Source organism: Fundulus heteroclitus, chromosome 17 (genome assembly GCF_011125445.2).
Source record: "Fundulus heteroclitus isolate FHET01 chromosome 17, MU-UCD_Fhet_4.1, whole genome shotgun sequence".
Lineage (NCBI taxonomy): Eukaryota > Metazoa > Chordata > Actinopteri > Cyprinodontiformes > Fundulidae > Fundulus > Fundulus heteroclitus.
In genome coordinates this window covers 3,630,422-3,650,906 of record NC_046377.1, presented here as the reverse complement: position 1 = coordinate 3,650,906, position 20,485 = coordinate 3,630,422, and the positions used below count along the sequence as shown (strand labels likewise).

General features: G+C 42.8%; 1 protein-coding gene across 2 annotated transcripts; it reads right to left on the bottom strand.

Moving 5' to 3' along the window:
* Positions 1-701: 701 nt before the first annotated feature.
* Positions 702-19,588, bottom strand: tmpoa (thymopoietin a). 2 transcript variants are annotated; one of them, XM_021319099.2, is made up of 6 exons: positions 18,922-19,588; positions 9,091-9,208; positions 7,825-7,959; positions 7,249-7,382; positions 3,270-3,367; positions 702-1,784 (listed from the first exon to the last, which is right to left on the bottom strand). In XM_021319099.2, exons 1-6 carry the CDS (start codon positions 19,165-19,167, stop codon positions 1,382-1,384), a joined length of 1,134 nt encoding a protein of 377 aa, XP_021174774.2. In that variant the 5' UTR covers positions 19,168-19,588; the 3' UTR covers positions 702-1,381. The 2 variants fall into 2 exon arrangements, with proteins under 2 accessions (XP_021174774.2, XP_012723205.3); XM_012867751.3 differs by having other exon boundaries at positions 7,249-7,385; positions 18,922-19,585.
* Between the last annotated feature and the right edge of the window lie 897 nt (positions 19,589-20,485).

Genomic DNA, 20,485 nt, shown 5'->3' with positions numbered 1-20,485 from the left:
ACCAGCTGGCGGTCTCCAGCAGCATATAAAAAATGTTATGAGAAAGCAAACAACCTGGTCTGACCCAAAGTAAGTTATTTTCTAGTTCTCTCCGTTGTGGTTCTGGTCTCGTAAGGTGTTAGATGAAAAGGGTTTCTAAAGCTATGAATCATTTATTCTAAGTCAAACCCTGCCCTCTCAGGTCAGAGACCGAACTGAGGTCAGAGCGAAAACCTTTTGTTTAAACTTTGGAGAGAAACTCTTTAAGTCTTACATTTTGGGTTTTAACTTCTAATTCAGAAGCCATAAATCTCCAATTTTTTAATATCCAATAATCATAACAGAATATTGTAGTTTTAATTTCCTTTTAATATCTAATATCAGGATATATATGTTTAATTTGATTATTTTTACTCATTTTCAAACTTGTTTTAAGAATTTAATTCAAATTTAGGTCATAGTGTACTGTCATGCTCACTTCCATGTAGAATGTGTTGATGGTGTAAATTGTACCCTTCCCTCTCCAGCCCTGTGGCCTTTATTTGTGTTGTTACTGAAAACAGATGGGCTGATGTTTGGAGTTGCAACTACTGAAGAGAAAGGATAAAAAAAAAAAAAAAAAAAAAAAATCCTACATGTGAACTGATAAATGCAACGAACAAGTTCCAACAGGAGGAGGATCAAAAAAGGCATAATGCACAAACTGCAAGTTTGACACTTTCTTACGCAATAACATCAAAGTTTATTTAGTAGGCAATGCAGTGACTACATAAATGTAAAATAGACAATTTCAGTTACGTTTTATAAGAAGCATTAAGAAAATATATCAAGTGTTTAAGTTTCAAAAGCATCTGGGTTGTGCCAACAACCTTTCCTGTTTCATTAACAAAGGTGGTCCCAGGTACAAAAAAAAAATAAGCTCCACCTTCGAGCCTGGGAATGCTAATAGATACCAAGGCAAGATGGGAAAAGCTAAGCCACACATTTTCAATACAAAACCAACACCAAAAGTGGCACGATTTAAAAAAATATCACATATGAAGAAGAAAGTCCTCACAATTCTGCACGTCTGTGTTTCTAAAAGCTGGTCAGTGGGTGATTCTGTTGCAACTTCAGGGTCAAAAATGGGCCAGAACAGCAACGGTTGCCTCAGTCCTTTCACAGCCCGCTCAAAGTGATCCTTCAGGGCATAAATCACTATTCTTTGGACCTCTGAGACTGGTTTGAAAAAAAAAAGATATATTTTTTTAAAGACACTTTAAAAAAATAAAAAAGGTCGACATCAGGCAATCATGAGGTAAGAAAAACTGGCTACACTGCAGATTATCACTTAAAAAACCGATGAAGTAGAAGCATTTAACCCTCTTCCTCCCCGTCTGCACCTTATCTGCACGCTCTAGCTCTATGCTGTTCCACCTGCGGCTGCTTCTGAGGCTTGAAATGGGCTGACAGAGTTGGTCTCCATTGCCAGGTAAACAAAAATCAGGAACGTGGCCAGGACGCCGAACAGGACCAGCTTTTTCCACAGGGGCATGCTGCGCCGCACTGCTCTGCTTGGACCCGCCGAGGGCGCTGTAACAAAAGGCGCGCTGGAGGAGGCATTGGAGGAGGAGCTCGATGCCGTGAAGGAGGCGAAGGAGGCGGAGGGATTCACGCTGGATACTCTGTTGACTGCATGGCTCTCGGTGTAGGAGTAGCTGCTGGTCTTGGTGGTTGGAGACGCAAAGGAAATCTCTTCATTCCACAAATCACTGGAGATTACCGGCCGCCCAGCTGCTCCCCGGATGGGCTTTCGACAGCTGACGCTATAAAAAAAAAAAAAAAAAAAAAAAGACACAAATTAGAGACATGGGTATCATAAAAAGCAGCAATCCGGTGTAAGGAGGTTTTGTTTATACATCCTCTAAACCTGTCACTGCTTAAAAAGTGTTTGATTAAGTCGGCCATCGACAACCTTAAGACAGACTTGGAGATTCTGTTATGAGTGATTCTGCTGACGAATGAAGGATACGTTTATTATTATTATTATTGTTTCAAAAGCTTGTTTCCAAAGCTCAGAGCATGGCAGCGTTAGTTCCTCAGAAGAAGCAAACCACTCTGCATCATCTCGTCTCCAGCCAGGAGCGGGGACAACACCTCCTCATCACACTGGATGCTCTTCAGTCCCCGAACACACTCCCTACTTGGTAAAGACGCTTTTTCCTACGCCGCAACTTGCACTTGAAGTAATCAGCAAACTTAGTCCCAGCTTCAGCGTTTTTTATTACTGAACAAATCTAAAAGCCTATTTAGAAACTGCTTAGCCGAAGAACGTCACTGCTGTTCTTTAGCCATAGAGCTGATGAAATCTCAACTGTGTGCTTCGCTCTTGTAAGCTTTTATTCTAGATGTGTATCAGGTTTGAAACACTGCACAAAGTTCTAACTCGACATCAACACTAAAAAAATATTCACATTTTTGATACATTTTTTGAAGGCAGAGGCTTATTTCTGGTTAGCAGTACAAGATATGATTAATAACATTGTTATAAACGTAATTATTTAGAGCAAAATCAATTAGTAGGGATAATTAAGCCATCGTTTAGCGTGCCGCTTTCTTGTTTGGCAAAACGGTAGAGAAGACAATGCTAATAGCATTAGCGTCAATACCCTTTATGGATGCATGTGCCTTTCATTCATTCAGATATTTAATTTCGATTAGAGTAGAAAACAGGGTTGGTCCACTTCTACAAGTCTGACAACCCATCTTTAAGAACCAGCGAGAGATATGAGACCAGATTGAGAAGCTGTGTAGGAGAAAACTGTTCATCTCAGCAAACAGCCCACCAACCCTTACAGTGGGTGATGGAGCTGTTAAAGGAGATGTAACACATCTGCAACAATAAAAACACCACAGAACTTAGCTCTGTCAACGATATGATGTCTGATATCTCAGAGAAAATATGGACGATGCTAGATGAGCATCCAACAGTGAAGCTACAACCAGAAACCTTGAAAGAGGATTTTATTCCTTAGCTGGACAAAGTTCAAGGTCTCAATACCGAGGTGTTTTTTGGTGGACCTCTGCCGGTTTGGGGAGATTTTCCAATAAACACTCAAGAACCGTCTGGACAGCCTTCCCAACAGAGGTGAAGCTGCTATAGCTGCAAAGTGTGAACCAACGTCATACTGAGGAAAGGGATGAGTGAATACTTTAGGCAATATAGTCTTTGTAGGGTTTGAAAAAATAAAAACACTTCATTTGCAACAACCAAACGGACGAAGTGACAGTACAGAGCTCTGGTTCCTCACCTGATTCCTGTCGGACTGTTCATGTCTCCAGAAAAAAGCTCCTTCGGAACATCTTTCTCCACTTTTAGATTCTGCTCGCTGGCAGAGATTTTCTCAACCTGCACAGATAAAACAACATCAATGAGATGGTTTGGACGCCTCCCTTTGTGGATTTTCCGGATATTATGAACTCCCCTCTCCAAAAAAAAAAAATAAAAAAATAAATAAATAAATAAAGAAGAGACGCAGAAGCAGCAGCAACAGTAAAATACTTGATCCAGCAGAGGACCCCGAGTCTGGTACAAAATATATGATTCAACTGCATCACCTGTGATTGTGCGGATATAGGATCATACCATTAAGTAAAATCCCATTACTTAATCGTCAGAATAATCTACAGAACACTGTAGCTCACATTAATAGAGAGAACCAACAGCCCAGCAGGTCTCAGCGCAACAGCTGCACATCAAGCGTGTCGGCAGCAGGGGGAGCAGGTAGCTCTTAAACTGGATTGTGGCCCTCACCTGTTGGATATCATGTCACCCTGCTGTGATTTCTCCAAAAAACGTTTTGTCCACTTAGTGGCCAAACTAGACGAGTGGGTAAAGCTCAAATACGGGGAATCTAAAGTTCTTAGCGAAAGAGCAAAGATGGAGGGAAGCAACTGAGGAGATTGATGTGAAGCTTTTCAAAAGCGTGGAGTGTGAGCAGTTAATCCACATCATGTGCTTTGAATCTCACACGCCGAGTTAGTAACCCTATAGGCTCACCCCGAGCTGGGTGTGGCCGATCTCCAGTTTAAAAGAGGAAGGAAAAAAAAAAAAAGTGCTTCCTTTGCCAGCGTCAAAGGAATTTAATGAAAACCAGCTGCCATTTCCCTCCCGTCTGCTGCGGCGCGCGCTGGCCTCGCAGAAAACAACCAGGAACATTTGAACGGCTCAGCGATCACAGAGCATGACGTCACCACAAGGCAATAAATGAGAGAAAACTGAGACTGACTGCAGACAGTTATCTTGCGTCAGCGTTTGCGCTCATTGAAGAGGCTTTTGTTACGGATTAATCCAAACTATACAGAGGGCCTCTACACACCCGGTAAATACCAGGTTTCTAGGGAGACCACGGTTGATAACATCAAAACATTCCTCCACAAAGTGTGAAATACTGTACATCCCTGACCGAAAGGCAAAGTGATCTGTTAGAAGGAAAAAGTAAAGATACCAAAACAGCTTTTGATTACGCTTTAGCATTCAGCCTTCTTCTGTAGGAGCCAGTCAGCGTCCCGCATCATTATTTGACAATATTTACCAACTCTTGCAATGGTTTTCTGAAGCAGTAGAGCTCCAGCCATCTTGCTGGAAATCCTTCCAGACAGCCAAAGCCTTGAAAGCGAGCTCGGGTGTAGCGGGCTTCTTTTTTTTTTTTTTTTAAACGCAGCTGAAATGTGGTGCTAGGCAACAGGTGGGGGAGGGAGAGCGCTGTGGTACTTTATGTTCTGAACATCCAAAAAAACACACCGGTCATTCTGGCATTTCTTCCAGACATCTCATTTACAATAACCATAGCTAGAATACGGTAAAACATAAAAATACTTCCCATATCTTGATAATTACTCATGCCTTGATTAGCCAATTCTTATTTTTTCCCCCTTAAGGCTACAACACATTCAAACTGATTAGTTTGAGCTATGCTTTAAAGGGGACACATCATGCAAAATCCCAGTTTTAGCCCTTAAACAGATTTTGTTGTCTGAGCCTCTTCGAGAGACTGCGTTCAACTTTTCTGCACTCCCTCGAAGAACTATGTAGGTATCTTTAAATTCTGATTGGATCATATTTTTCAATCCATTCAGTTTTCTCTGTTTCCAATAACTTTTTACAATTATGGCAGAGTATAAGCTGCAGAACTGCTAAACAACATTGACAGACTTCTGGCTAACCCCTTTCGAGAATCCACCATTTTTATTTCTCGCAGTGATTTGTAGCTACAAGTGGATAAGTGAAAATATTCAGTTGTTGGGTGTACTGGCCCCGTCATTACTACAATGACATGCGCGTAATAAAGTAATAAAAGTAATAAGTAATAAAACTCAAAAGTCAAAAAAAAAAAAAAAAAAAAAGTCAAAAGTAAAAAAAAAAAAGGTAAAAAAAAATAGAGGAAAATTCTACAATACTGCATTGACAGCATCATAATTAAAACAAACTGAGCCAGTCAGTCTATGAAAGGATCAAAAACAGCGTGGGAATACGTTTGTTTATTCAGCTGCTCTCATCCAAACAAAAGGTAGAGGATGCTGACAGATTTTACAGTAGGCCAACAATTATTACCATGCAGGATCAACATTACTTCTAACATTTTGTTTGTATGTATTAAACATTTATCCAGCATACAGAAGTAAAAGAAAAAGGATGATAAGTACTTTTCAAGCTCAAGTGTGGATGTGAGTGCCGGATAAGCTGAAATCCAACTCCAGGTCTGAACCCATGTATGCCAAGCTAGGCCGAGAAATCAAACTGTGTGCAAGACTTTTTGGTCAGTGCAAAATCTGTAACTATGCACTGCTTTCTAGTAATATATGTTTAGGGTATATGTCAAGTTAAGAAGGTGGTTACCTGTTTTTATATAGTGCCGACTCAGACTTCGGCTACACGGACAGTTTCGGATGTAGCACAGATATGGCAGACTGAACTGGATGGAATTATGGAGGAGGAGAAGTGGGATGTCACTTGTAACAACCCGGCACAGTTACAGACATTCGCTTTGCTTGGTTCCAGTTTAAAATGATTCATCCATGCATCCGTCGTGTTGCGCTCATCCGAGATTGGGTCGCAGGGGGCAAACTGTTCCAAGAAAGAAACCCAGACATCCCTCTCCCCAGAGACATCCTCCAGCTGATCCCAGGCCAGGCAGGATCTATAGTCCCTCCAGCGAGTTCTGGGTCTTCCCTGGGGTCTCCTCCCAGTGGGGCACGCCCAGAAAACCCACAAAGGGAGGCGCCCAAACCGTCTGAACTGGCTCCTTTTTATGCCCATATTTGGGCCGCCCCCATACACAGTGATTCAGACGACAATTTATGCTTTTATTTTCTTATTAATTAACGCTAAATTCGTTAAATAACCACAAACATATTTGTTGTAGTTATAGCTAATGAGCCACTGATTTTTCCTTGTTGACCGGACTTCCCCTTTAAGCAACCTGTGACTGAGCTCAGGATGTTTTAAAGAATATGGCTGCTCAACTTAAATGGTGAAAATTGTAAATGGCCTGCATTTCTATAGCGGTCCTGTGGACCCCAGAGTGCTTTACACTACATTAAGTCATTCGTCCACACGTTCTCTCCCACAGCCACCCTGGGTCAGTCTGACAGAAGCGGGGCTGCCGTACAATCAGCAAGATCATTGGCTAATTAGTACAACCTACATTTCCTTTACTAAGGAAAAACGGAAAATCTAAGAAAACCTCTAAGTAAAGAAAACCCGGGGCTCTGACACCATAGTAGATCTCCACACTGCAGTTTTTGGACATCAGCTTCTTTCAGCAGGGATTGAGGAACTTAACACCAGGAGTATTAAAGGGAAAGGATTTGGGCTAAGATCAGCTGCAGGAACTCTGCTGAACACACCTGAGACACTGCAGGTGTTCACAATATAGTGCTGATAGTGGGGTTTGTCCAGCACTTCAGAACCTCTTCTTGGAGCACTGTGCTAATTATTATAACGAGTGAGAGAATTCGCAGAGACATTACCCATGTGTGTGTATTTTAGTGCATTAATAAAAAAAGATGTTGTGATGAAGTCCTCTTAAAATCCAAAACAGCCATGAAGGAATACTCTCTAAATAAAGATGGGTTCCATCAGACAGACTCATTTGTCCAAAAACAGTGAGATTGCCTATTGTCTACGTTTAAACCATTGGGTTGTCGAACACCGGAGAAACCAGGACTACTCGGTGCTCAGAGGCCTCCACTGGTGCTGCAGGTGTAGATTTATGAAGCCCATCTTACCTTCTGGTGTCTGCTGCTGCTGCTGCTGCCGGTCCGAGTGCTAACTGGGGTCTTCACTCCGCTCCTCACTCGTCTCTCCACCACTGGAACTGGTTCTGGCTCAGGTTCGATCACAGGTTCTGGTACTGCCACCTCTTCTGTAATAAAAGACAGCGCGGTCTATTAACCAATCTGTGCGGCCACAGCGAGCACAGCTCTGTGTCCTTCCTTAGTGATGAACGTCGTAGATCTGGGTCTTCATGCTACCAGCTGCTGAATATGGTTTCATTTTTATTGTCTAACCTTTACTAGGGTAGACTAAGTTCAATTTCACTGCCATACAGAACCAGCAGAGATGTCTCAGTGTGAACAAGAAGACATTTTGTTATCGCTACTGTGATCCTTTCATTCTGATTTAGATTTATAGATTCTACACTAAACTTTCATCTGGAAAGAGGAAGTCTTTACAAGCTCCTCCCTGTTTTCTCACTGCAATGATCTCCTTTCACCTGGAAACCAGTTGACCGGTTTTAGAAGACCCCCCAAAAGCCAGAACAAACAAGATTATACAGGTACAATGAGTGGATGTGTTTATACCGTCCTCCTTGTCGCTGTAGATGTCAGACTCAGAGTTGCCATTGTGGTTCACTTGTAGTTCTGTGGGAAGCGGCTGCACGGGGCCATCGTCCAAGTACTTCTGCAGCTTCTTCTCATACAGTTTACGGGTTGATTCTGGAAGGAAGGAGCAACAACAAAGGGAATGCATGGCTGAACATATATAAGATTATTATGAGCGGTAGAGTATCCGCGGCCAGCACTCCTGAGCAGCTGATTGATGACATGACATCAATCACTGGCTAATGGCACAGTCCTGGTAGAAAACCTTTCAGGGGCAACACTAGACTTGAGACTGGGGCGGAGCTTCACCTTTGAGCAGGACATAAACCCCAACATACAACCAGAGCCACCAGGGGTTAGATGAAAGAATATCCAAGTGTTGGAATGGCCTAGTCAAAGTCCAGGCGACTCCCACCCAACCTGACGGAGCTCGAGTCATTTTGAAAGGAAAACTGGAAAATTAACGTCCCTCCATGTGCAAAGCTGGCAGAGAGACACCCTGAGGGACCTGTAGCTGTGATTTCAGCCAGAGGTGGTTCTACAAATATCCAAAACCCACTTTTTAAAATTTTGCAATGAGGTTTATGTCTGCACCGTGAAAAAAATATGAAAAACTTCATGGGGTATGGACACTTTAGTTAGGGACCGTTCCACTAATTCTATGACATTAACCCTGACCCGGCATCAAAACATTAAGAGGGGAGGGGCACGTGTAAAACATCTGCCTACCAGAAGGGTTGAATGGCTGCCTCTCCACACAAAATTTAATTAAATTTAATTAAAATGTTATTCTACAATCACTGTTTAACTTTTTTCATCTCGGAATTTAGTTAATATGCACCTAAATGCTCCAATGCAGGAAACAGCTAAATCTGCTGGGACTTTTATATTTTTATTATTTAGCGAAAAACATCCCCCAATCATTATGATCGGTTAAACAGATTCATTTGGCAGCACCTGATTCTACCGATTCCTATAAAGGTGGCAATAATATGAGGATTGTGCTTTTAAACACGACTACCCTTAACTGGCTACCCAGAATGACGTCACGGAAATTGAATAATGACGACTAATCCCAGACAGATATAAAAAAAAAAAAAGAAGAGAGGAACAGATCAGGAAATGAGGTAACCCAACCTCAGAGAAGTCAAGAATTGATCAGGTTTAGATTCCATCCCTATGAGGACAGTGGATCACCAACACAAGACATTTTGTCCTGTGCAGCTGGCTGGGAGGAGCACTCACCTACAATCGGCCCCACGTTCACGCCATGCTTCCGCAGCTCGTCCCTCAGGTCCTCATCGGTGAGCGCCGTGACGTCGACTTCCTCAGGATGAAGCTTCTCCGACTTCTTGGTGGCTTTCTGTGGCACAACAGTAGGCCAGTTAAAACTCAGACTCTGTGCAGGTACGGGCACAAATATATGTCCATCCAGGAGCCATTTCATTGGTCTCCCTGCGTATCTAAAAAGGCAAGATGGAAATGCAGGCTGCAGTTGCAATTCATCCAAAAGGAACACCTAATATGGTCACAAAACAATAACACCGCTTTAAGTTTAAAGGAGCTATAAGTAAGACATTTAATGTAGTATATAACTAAATCATTCTCATTTGTCACACCAGGATGGAAGTAAATTCCCTATAAACAACCGGTCCTCTCCATCAACAATGTCTTATTCACGTTTCTCTCCTTTCTAATCTAGAGGTACGGTATGGAACGACTTCAGTTAAGAGTGTAGCCCGTGTTTACTTCCTGGTTTCTGAGCCAATCAGCGTTCCCAAAACAGAGCGCAGCATTTGGTATTTTATCTTGGCAAAAGAGCAGCAGCCTGCAAACATGGAGGCCAATAAGAGAAGCGGAGCAGAAATAGAACAGAATACAACATCATATACCCGTCCTGTAGAAGTAAAAACTCGTTTAAAAACGGCACATTAGATTGTTGCGATCGGAAAGCTGTTGTACCCATTTGAGCCACAAGGTGTCAGTATTACTTATAGCACCTTTAACCAAAACAGATTAAGGTTTGCGATGCATGATCCCGTTTTCAGTTTTAGAAAAATCCTTCCTTAAATGTAGCCCAGTCAAAATGATCGATTAGTTAAAGTGCCACATAAATGTGGTCTACAAAGATGATTGAAGAGCATATGCCAACCGGAGACATATCCAACATATTAGGTTCTCCGCACTAATCCGGCCACTGATGTCACCTTTGATGAGGTCTGCCGTGTCAACACATCTTCAAAAGCATGGAGGAGATTTCAGGAGACAGGTAATTACTCTAGGAGAGCTGGACTGGTCAGTTGGAGGCTCGTAACCCACCAGCTAGACCGGCATCTGCTCCTTTGTGGAAGGAGGAGCAGCACCTCTGACGGGCCACTGCCAATGTCTCTGACCAAACAGACTTCATGAGGGTGGTCTCAGGGCCCGACATCCTCTAAAAAGGCCCTGTCTGCCACCGTGGAGATCGACTGGCACTGAAATCGGCCGGTCCATTCCACGTCAGTATGGATATCCAATAGTCCCCCCCCTCCCAACTAAGCTCTGATGCGTCTTTGACAGCTATTCTGCTGCTGATTTACAGAAGGGAGAAAGCTTTTAATGAAGAGACTGTCTGTAGAGTAAAACCGATTAGGAAGCGCATCAGGTCAGAAAATAAAAGCCAAAAATAATTTATATTATAACGCGGTGACTTCACAGAAAGTATTCACCTAAATTCTACAGAAACCACTTTGCTACATTTGTGTCATTTAGCATACTGCAAAAGGGGAACTTTCTTGAAATGAGAGCATTTGTCCTTGATTTGACCGGGAAAGCTTAAATGATCTGCCAATGGAAGAAGATTTTTGCAATTCATCTCCGTCATCTTATTTTAAGTGCAGTCTATCCAATTCCCCTTCTTTATGGGTCAAAATACTCATTCCATTGGTAGATCATCTTATATACCAGCTCAAATCAAGAACAAATACACTCATTTCAAGAGATAATTTGACTTGCTTTCAGTTCCCTTTTTGCAGGGCAACCGTCCGCTGAAGAACCAAAACAGACAGTAACTCTGTAAACTGTGGCTAACCAACAAAAAACGTGAGGAATGCAGAAGGGGACACGATGAGTGACAAAGAGCAGTGCGGCTATGGTCCTGGGTGCCGCCTGTGGGCGGAGACTCAAAGCCAGGTGCTCTCCCTCGGGGCCGTCTCACCTGGATGACGGCCAAGACGTTGCATAATCAGAACAGTCTTCAGAGTGAATGAAACCATGTGCTCCCTCTCCTCTGCAGCCACACCCAGCGCTCTTGAACTCCAACTCACATTTTTCCCCCCCTACTAGTACTTACTGAAGTTTACACAACGTAGTAGAACGTGCAGCGTTCCAGGACGTGTTTCCACTCACTGCTTGGCAGAGCAACAGTGGACTGTGTGGTTGGTTGTAGCTGCGGTGACAAACATTTCTATTACTGCCATTACGCGTTCTTCGCGCGTCGCAGCAACCAGGACCAGAGCGGAAGAATGTTTTTACAGCCGACCTTCTGAAAAATGACAGGAAGGAATTTCTGGGATCCTTACCCAGTGGTGCATTCCATCTGTAATTACAATGGCAAGTGAACTGAGGCTTTCTCAGCACAGTACAAAAAAAAAAAAAAAAACCAAAAACTAACCGAACCCTCGTCCTTAACTGTTAGCTGCAGACGCATAAAAAACACCTTCTCTGAGCAAAGCATTTCCTCAATAAAAAGAGGCTAGCCTTAGCAGCTGCAGTCTAACTCCAGGTGGAGGGCCAAATATTCAGATTGCATTCCCACCTAAACCAGCTTTCTGTTTTACTCTTCATGATATATTCAACCAGTATTAAATGCAAATCAAAGATACTTCAATAATGCCCAACGAAAGCGAATGCTGTTGCAACTTCAACTATTGCTTTGGACAGGAAGCATCTCCTGTGGCAGTCTGTGATTCAGCTGAGGAAGTCTCCCACTGAAAAACACTCCGTTGTTGCAATATGGTTTTATGAAGTCCAGTTCTTTGCACGACCATCTCCAGAGGCTCCAGAACAGAACCAGCCTCCTCAAATCTGCTTGTTGAACTGTTTTAAGTCACTGGCTCTGATGCTCCAACAACAACAGATGATAACAGAACAAGACTCATAGAAGACCTTCAGCATCTTGCTGCACTGAAGGGTCAAATGCTTAATCAAGAAGTACCTCCAGATGTAACGTAAATGGACATGTACGGCAAACCTCTAAGGCCATTCCTATGATTTTAAAACACCTTCCTAATAGGGCTGGCCGGTACAAACGACAGCCGAGCTGATGCATCGCGTTTATTTTTACCACTTGCGGTGTCTGAAACGACAATAATGATGGCTATTCGACTGTCGGTCTCCATCGCAGCTATTCTTCATCTCATTTCCTGGAAGCTCAGTTCCTCTTAAGCTGCTCATGTGGAAAACTCTGGAGCACGGAGATTATTTGCCAGGTGGAGTGAGGTGACGACACCATCAGAAATGTAGAGAGGCAATGCGGACTTCTTCAGTGTTTGGATTAAGAAGTGACAAAAAAAGAGAGAGATGTTAAACTGAACCTGCAGGACTCAGGTGGAAAAAAATGATTTAGCTTATAGCTAATCAAGACTGCTGTGGTTTAAGAGAAGCTGATAAACTAGGAAGATGATTAACTACTTCATCACTGGCTTCATCAATAGCCCCTTTTTCCATTGCCAAATCTGAGTAGCGTTTTCCTTCTACATTTACCCGGCTAATTTCACTTTCATGGGGCTTAGGTCCCTCGAGCGACCCAACACTTTGCTCTGCTTTTGTTGAGGGGGGCGGGGGTTGCGTACAGCAAGAAAAAACGTCCGCCACAAGAGTGGAGCAAGGAGCAGTAAGGAGATTGGGAGTTTATATCGTTTTTATAGCCTTAATTTATCACAAAAAGCAGTTTTAAGATGATTTTAGGTGAGAAAGTACACTTGGACTTGTTGGGACCCGCTGACCCACAGCAGTCTCCGTGTCACGGCCGGCGCTGCTGCGTGTCGTCACTTGGCCAGACCGTCAGACTGGATCATGTTCGTCGCGGCTCACTATAAAGCGTTGACTAAGTTTGGGGAGAATATCTGGGCATAACAGATATCAAATATGAAAATCTTGACCGGATGTTTTCGGTGTTTCGTGTTAAAACGGTTTTGCCACAGTGAGTGGCAGGCGGCGGAGACCTACTCAGTGTATAGACTTAGCCTAGATAAAAATGATTTTGCTGTAATCAGAAATCCGCAATACCGTATTTAAAAAATAATGGCTGAGGGAAATTTATACTCATAAAGCTCTAAAGATCAGTCTCATCTACCCTCCGCGGTGTCCAGGCAGAAGAAGCTGTGCTTGAGTTTTATTTATTTATACCAACAGGAGTAGAATAGAGTGGAGCCCGGCGGTGCGGGACAGGGTTGGGGTCGGTGTAAAAGAGGCTAAAATGTGCTCCTGTTTCTCCGGAGTCTGGATGGGTGGCAGCATGGAGTGGCGGGATATGGCTACATCTTCTCTGCATGTGTCTTTTTGACTGCTGTCTTCTGGCCGCCACCCCCTGGACCGGAGAGGTATTGCAGTTTTTCCTGACACTGTCACATGCGTCATTGGGCCCGTTTTACATAAATGGCTCCTAGGTAATGAAAACACGAAAATCCAAAAGCCCCAAACTTTGGTTTCCCTGGGTAAACCAAAGTCTCTGGCTTTTAATGGAAAAGGGGCTAAAGCGTGAGAACTTTGATCGTACGTAATTTGTCACATTTTGCTCATTACCTCATTTTCATCTGTTCCTCCAGTTTGTACTGAAACAAATAACATCTTACAAAATGAATTGTTCATCTTAAATTGTATTGTGATTCATTGAAATCGTTCAGTACATACATCTTCCTGTCCACTTAAAACGAACGTGAGAGCGCAGAAATACTGTGCATGTCTCCTGGTGCAGCAGATGCTAACACCTGATGCACACGACAATATACTGTCAGATGGACAAGTGAGGTGAGAAAAATCCAAATGAACCAAAATTCATATTAATGCAATATTTAACAGCCACACTGCCCTACTTCAGAACATTGTTGCTCCACTCACAATCATGAGTGCTTGCGCCCTCTGATATCGTAGACTTCTTAATGACTGAAGTAGCTACAACTGGTTTGCATTTAGACCAAATCAAACCTTCCTTTGGGAGGATTATCCAAAAGAAAAGAAAAACCGATAAAGAGGACTTGGGATCAGGTATTATTGAATTATTAACACATTTTAAGACCAAAATTGATATATCTAAAAGAAAAGAAATTATGGAGATGCTCAGATTAGGCTTCTCCTGGAAAACGCTTAAATTGAAAAACAACTTTGGTTATCACAGTATTTATTCAGCTGAACAGAGTTGCATTTCCAACCTTTCTAGACAGTAACTTCTAGTTGTAAAAACTACAACCGTCTCTTTGCTCAGATAGCTGGGCCTGTGTCCCCGCCCTCCAGCATTCCTCAGTAACTACAGCTCTACACTATCGCTGTCATATCACATACTTCCCAACCAACAGCTTCAATAAACTCTTTATGAGCCGTCTGTTGTTTCCACACTGCTACGCTGTGGGCTGGTGAAACCTGTCTAGCATGTGACAGACAACGCCCCCCATTTTTTTTTTTTTTGGCGGTCATTAAAAAAACAAACGGCTGCAGAATTCAGCAGCAGCAAAAAATGTAAGGGACATAAAGAGCATGTGATGCTTTTCTTCATTCACATTTACATGAGAGTTTCCAATGAGCGTGCTGACATCCGTGCAGCGTTGTTCCCGACCGCGTCGCTAGCATGTCATTAGTCCATCAGCGCTTCTGTAAGGAAGCAAGACCGGACATATCCTGCTGCACACCCACAACAGTTCAAACTAAGAGCGTGATGCAATGAAAAAACAAACATGAAAAAAATATATATATACTACAGAGATGGTCCTGGGCCGTGGGCCTTTGCCATGTCTGCCCCCCTCATCCCAGGTCAGTCTACGGTCAAATAAAGGCCACTAGTGCCACATCTTATTTATATTTTTTTACAGAACAAAAACCTCCAAAGAATATTTTAAAGGTCTAAAACTCAATACCTATTTCAATGATTATCACGATACGGTTTCAGTTACTGAGTGAGAAAAATTAAATATGGCACACAGCATCTAAAATCTGATTATCCTTTTGAAACTCATTCATTTGAAATTCAAATATATCTAGCGAACCACAATACAGAATTTGACTATTAGCCTTTTGTGCTTTACTGTGTTTGCATGATTTTTGCTACAAAAGGCTAAGAGTGGTACAGATAGATTAAAAATCAAGGCCATTTTAGCACCATGTGTACACTTGACATCCATCAGGTCTCCCCCCCCCCCCCCCCTCACTCAACCGCACCAGATAGTACATAGCCACTCCATCTAATAACCGTTTTCAGGGTTTGTCTGAAAAAATTAAATAAAATCCAACGATGTATTAACCCATTCAAAAATCAAAATCAGCTCAAATTTCAAAAACAGCTTCAACAAGTTTAGGCATGAATTATATTTTAAAAATAATTTGTTATATCCATCCATACTTTTACACAGAATAAATGACCAATACCTAGTGAACAGGATTACATACGTTTTTGATGAGGGAATTTAATAATCAGAAACACTGATATCCCCTCTGGATGAACTAAGCCCCCTTCGTCTGAGGAAGAGTCAACAGGACGTTGGCATAAGCTGTAAGCAGCCAAAATACCCAGAAACTCCTCAATATTAAAAATCGTTTTGCTCTTGCCGGCTATTTTTCTCTTGAGATTCAAAAAGATGAAAGAAGAGACAAAGGACTGGGAAAAACGCTGCGTGTCTTCCATGCATAAAAGCATTCATCCAGCCATTTTTACGGTTAATTGAGCAGGGCATGTTACCAGGAGCGCACTGGAAAACTTGGAGGATTAAAAGACCCATGTATTAGCTTAATTTGACATATTAAAGGAATTTTCAGGTCATTATACAACACTGGGCACATATTGATGCTCCGTGCGGGCTGCTCTTCTCAAAAACTCCTCTATATGACGTGAGAGGGTCAGAGCCATCACTGAATGGGTCATGTGACCCGGAGAGGCGCTCTAGGTCACATGATTGTGAACGGTAACTCGTGTGATTCAAAGTCTTCTAGATATCGTTTTGTTCAGATTTAAAGAACGTTTAATGCAAGTTACAGCTGCTGATGGCATCTGGTCCTTACATGACAGGACGATCATATCCTGGATTCCACCAGTAAAGGCTCTTGAACCTCTTCTCAATTTTTCAGATGCCTTCTTCTCTGATAACTATGCAACAGTGTCTTGCTCGAGGCCAATTCTCCGCATTGTTAAAACAGTGAGCTACTGAAGGGGAACGATAAAGACAGATCTGACTAAGAGCATTAAAAGCTAGATTCTGAACTAAATGAACACACACACACACACACACACACACACACACACACACACACACAGAATGAGATCAAAGCTAGAAATGTCTTTCCAACTTTTGTTATGGAAAAGTTAATACTGCAAATGTTTTTTAAGACAAGTATTTAGGTCGATGTGAAATTCACAATTAACTGATGACAAATTTATAGCCGAAAAGACAAATTGGGAACGAATAAGTTGCTGCTACTTTTAGAAACATTGCAATAAAAATTCTAAAAAAAAAAAAAGAGGAAATATCGCCCATCCCTTGTATCAACCAGCATTTTTGTCATATACATACATAGACCACCATGGCTGTATTTGGGCCAGAACTAGACTGACAATATAAAATTAAAAAAGGTATGAGAATTCACAGGACATGCTGCTCAGATCACTAGCCTAAGTGTGCAATCTTGTCCATGAATAACCAGGTATAAGTTCAAGTTCAAGTTGTTTTAAGACTATCAGAGTCATAAGATGCATAATATGTTTATAGGAATTAGCTTAAAAAGATCCCTTAAAGGAAAAACCCAAGTTTTACCCAGCGAACGTTTTGCCAGCGCGGTGAGATTCGCAGCAGAGTCGACCTAAAACTGCCATCTGTCTAATTAGCAAAAGGACTTTCACGCAGCACCATAACGTTACGTTAAAATGGCATTACATGCACGGAAACGGCTGCTGAGAATACTGCAGCTAAACAGTCTGATAACTCGGAATGGACCTTAAGATGAGACGTTCACTTGTGTTCCTACCAGCGCAGAGCTTGATCAACACTGGCAGCAGGTGGATTAGATTAGTAAAGACTTTTGGACAATTTTTTTCTTTCTTGACAAGACAAGCAGAAAACTGGCACAAATGCTTTTCTCCTCGTTTGGAGTTGTTAAACCCTTTTCTTCAAAGAAGGAAAAGGTGAGCACCTTTCTTTGCACGTAGCTCATATCCCATTCCTCTCCGCAAAGCGTATGCCGCAGGACGGCTCGGATCATCGAAAACATCCACCGGCAGCTCGGGACATTCTTTCAGCCGACACGCTCAGGAAATAAAGCCGCTGAGGAACTTCTTTGAAGCAGTATTTGTGGAATCCAGTCAGTCAGTCTGTGGCTGCAGGGCCTTGTGGGGAGCTCCTACAACTCACAGAACCTGGAGAAACGGCATCGAAACTAGACCTTGAAGATGGTCTGTGAAATGTCCTTAAACGGGCCTTATTTATGTGAACCATCCAGTGTGGATGAATAAAAATAATTCTTAAAATCAGAGCGGGCCAAAATGTTCCCAGACAGATGATAAAGGCTTGTTGGCAGTTATAGAGGTTGTTTTAGCTGCTGTTTATTTCCCCCCCACATACGGCCAAGTTGGTTCAGATGGATCTTAATTCCTTAATAATGAAATCATTTAAAAACTATATTTTGTATTAACTCAGACTTTTTTTCTCTCCAGACCTAAATATATGTTTTTAATGATCTGAAAACATTTCACTGTGATAAAAAAAGAAAGAAAAACAGAAGAAATGCAAAAAGGAAATACTTTTCCACAGCTTTGAATAAGAGAAATCTTTTCAGTAAGAAGCTTCAAATATATAGTTTAACAGTAAGAAATATAAAGCAGACGTTCATGTTGCATGACAAAAAAAGCACAGCTGCTTCCAAACGCATTTTTCTGTCGACAAAACCATTAAAACGTGCTGGAATCGTTTCCAGAAATGCGTCTCATTCAAGTCCAGCTCAGAAAATCTAATGATCTAACAGTAAATCAATCTAAACATTTTCTCAATCCAGCCTTTGAAATGAATCCACAGCATCTTCCTCTCCCCATAGAGCCTTAAATCTCACGTCCACTCATCATGTCGGAGCTTGAATTTACCACGCAGCGCATATGACCAATCCAGTCGTGTAGAAAAGCCAGTTTAGGTTATAAATATGTGAAAGTAGCTGAAATACTCAAACTATCCCATTTTAAATCTGCATGTTTTTAAGCAACCTACCCAACTCGCTCATCGCCGCGATTTACGCGCCTCTTGTGACGTCACCGTGCCAGACAAACAAAACAACTTTTTTTTTTTTAAAGATAAAACTTTGGATTTAGTGAAATCATGCCATACAACCCCCCTACACGTCATCGCCTAGCCGTGTTTGCCTCGTCAGCGTGGGTCTGTAGGTGAAGAAAGCCCCCCCACCACCACCACCGTGGAGTACCCTTTAACGGCATGTGCCTCGCTGCGTGGGACCGTTCTGTGAGAGCAGCCGGGGGTGTGGAGCTGGCAGCTGCAGGCGGAACCCCGTGTGAGGCAGAGCGGGAAAAGTTCTGGGGAGGAAGTGAAAGCCGAACTGGGATAGTTTGATGTGATTTATTTCGGGTTGACCATCGACTCAGCCAGAGGCTTTCTGGACCCGACCAACCATCTGGCACCAGGGGGTGCAGGGGGAGAGAGGGAGGGGGGGGGGGGACTTCATAAGTGATAGTTTTGTGTTCACGGGGATACAATTTAATGCGATCGCCGAGTAAAAATAAATAAATAAATCTAAAAAAAAATAATATTTTACACAAACAGAAACACTTTCCCCCAATCAGACCCGTCTGAACAGCTAGCTGACGCGGACACGCAGCGTAAAAGCCCGGCTTACCCTTCCGGAGGAGCGGCTCCGGTTGGAGACCGCGGGCGGCGGCAGCTCCTCGTCGCTGGAGAACGCGTCCGGAGCTGCGGCCGCGGCATGCTTCTTCTTGTTCTGGGCGGTCAGGCGGTCCAGATAAAGCTGCACATACACGTCCTTGGTGGGGTTGCCGCTCGGCAGCTCCACGTTGTGAGCAATGAGCTCGCTCTTTAGCTTGTCTTTGGTGAGCACAGACGGGTCGTCCAGGTACTCCGGCATGTCGACGTTAGGCTGGCAGGCAGGCAGGCAGGGGGATGCGAACAGCCCGGCTCAGTTAGCTTGGCGGCACCGAGGGCAGAGCTAGCGCCGGAGAACACGGAGGGGTTGGCCTAGTGCTAGCGGAGCGGCTCAGCAGCGCCCCTTAGCGGATTCGGTTGGCTCAGCGGTTCAGAAACAAACAGGAAACACTTAAATGGGAAAAGTCCCAACACTACAAGCTTCCTCTGATGAACCGCCGTTTTTTAACCGAGGGGAATCTGAAGCAAACTCTGGAGGTTACCGAGAGCAGGACCCCGCGTCAGAAAGCTGGGTTCGTGGACATTCAGTCATTTCTGGGCTAAATCCCTGCAAACCCCGAATTTTGTTTCAGAAAGCTCGAAAGCCTTTACTCTGAGTCACGTCATGACGCATTCTCCTTATGCCTTCGTTAAATATTTCTAATTGCACTCACGGGAAACGTCGAGGCCTATTTCCTGTTGTTGCCATGGTGAATCGCGTTATCTGCGTTCCATAGACCCTTTTCACAGTGACGTCATGTGAAAAGGGTCTATTGGTGAGGGCTTTTTTTCACGCTCGCGCTTGACGTTGAGTTTAGTTCCCTGACGTCACCTGTTCTGAAAACAAAAACGCTGAGTATGACAGCGTCAGGTAGAACTACTCAAGAGTAGCAACTTTCTACTAACTGTAGATCAGCCGTTCTTTCTGAAACGGGGCCCCGGTGTCCTTTATCGGATATTTTCTGCGATATACTAATTTTCTTGGATACTGCAGTTGGGGTTTTCGTTTGTTCTCCCTTATAATCACCAAAATGAAATAAACACTTGAAATATATCAGTGTGTGCGATGAGTAAATATACTATACAAGCTTTACTTTTTGAATGGAATTACTGCAACAACAAAAAAAAACCTACTTTTTCATTATATTTTAATAATATGACCCAGGACCTGCATCTAGGAGCGAAATTTCACGACTGGACTTGGACAGGTGACATCCACTGAGCTATATTATACACTGGAGTGTTAATCGCCGTCTGTTTGAACGAGTCGCTTTGAAGCCACCAGCCGCCATATTGGTACTCCTTATTTCCCCCCCCCCTCCCCCCAGTAACTAGGGAATATGTGCGCTACAGCATTGAATAACGAGGATTTTCTCATGTTCAGGGGGGGCTTAAGACTTTTAAAATGTCAAATGCCATATAGTTTTATGTTATGTTCTAAAAATATCAAGTACTGAGAAAGTCATGTGCTGAAATATTTTGCATTTTATTTATTTAAATATATATGTTTAACATTTATAAATATATAAATAATATACAAA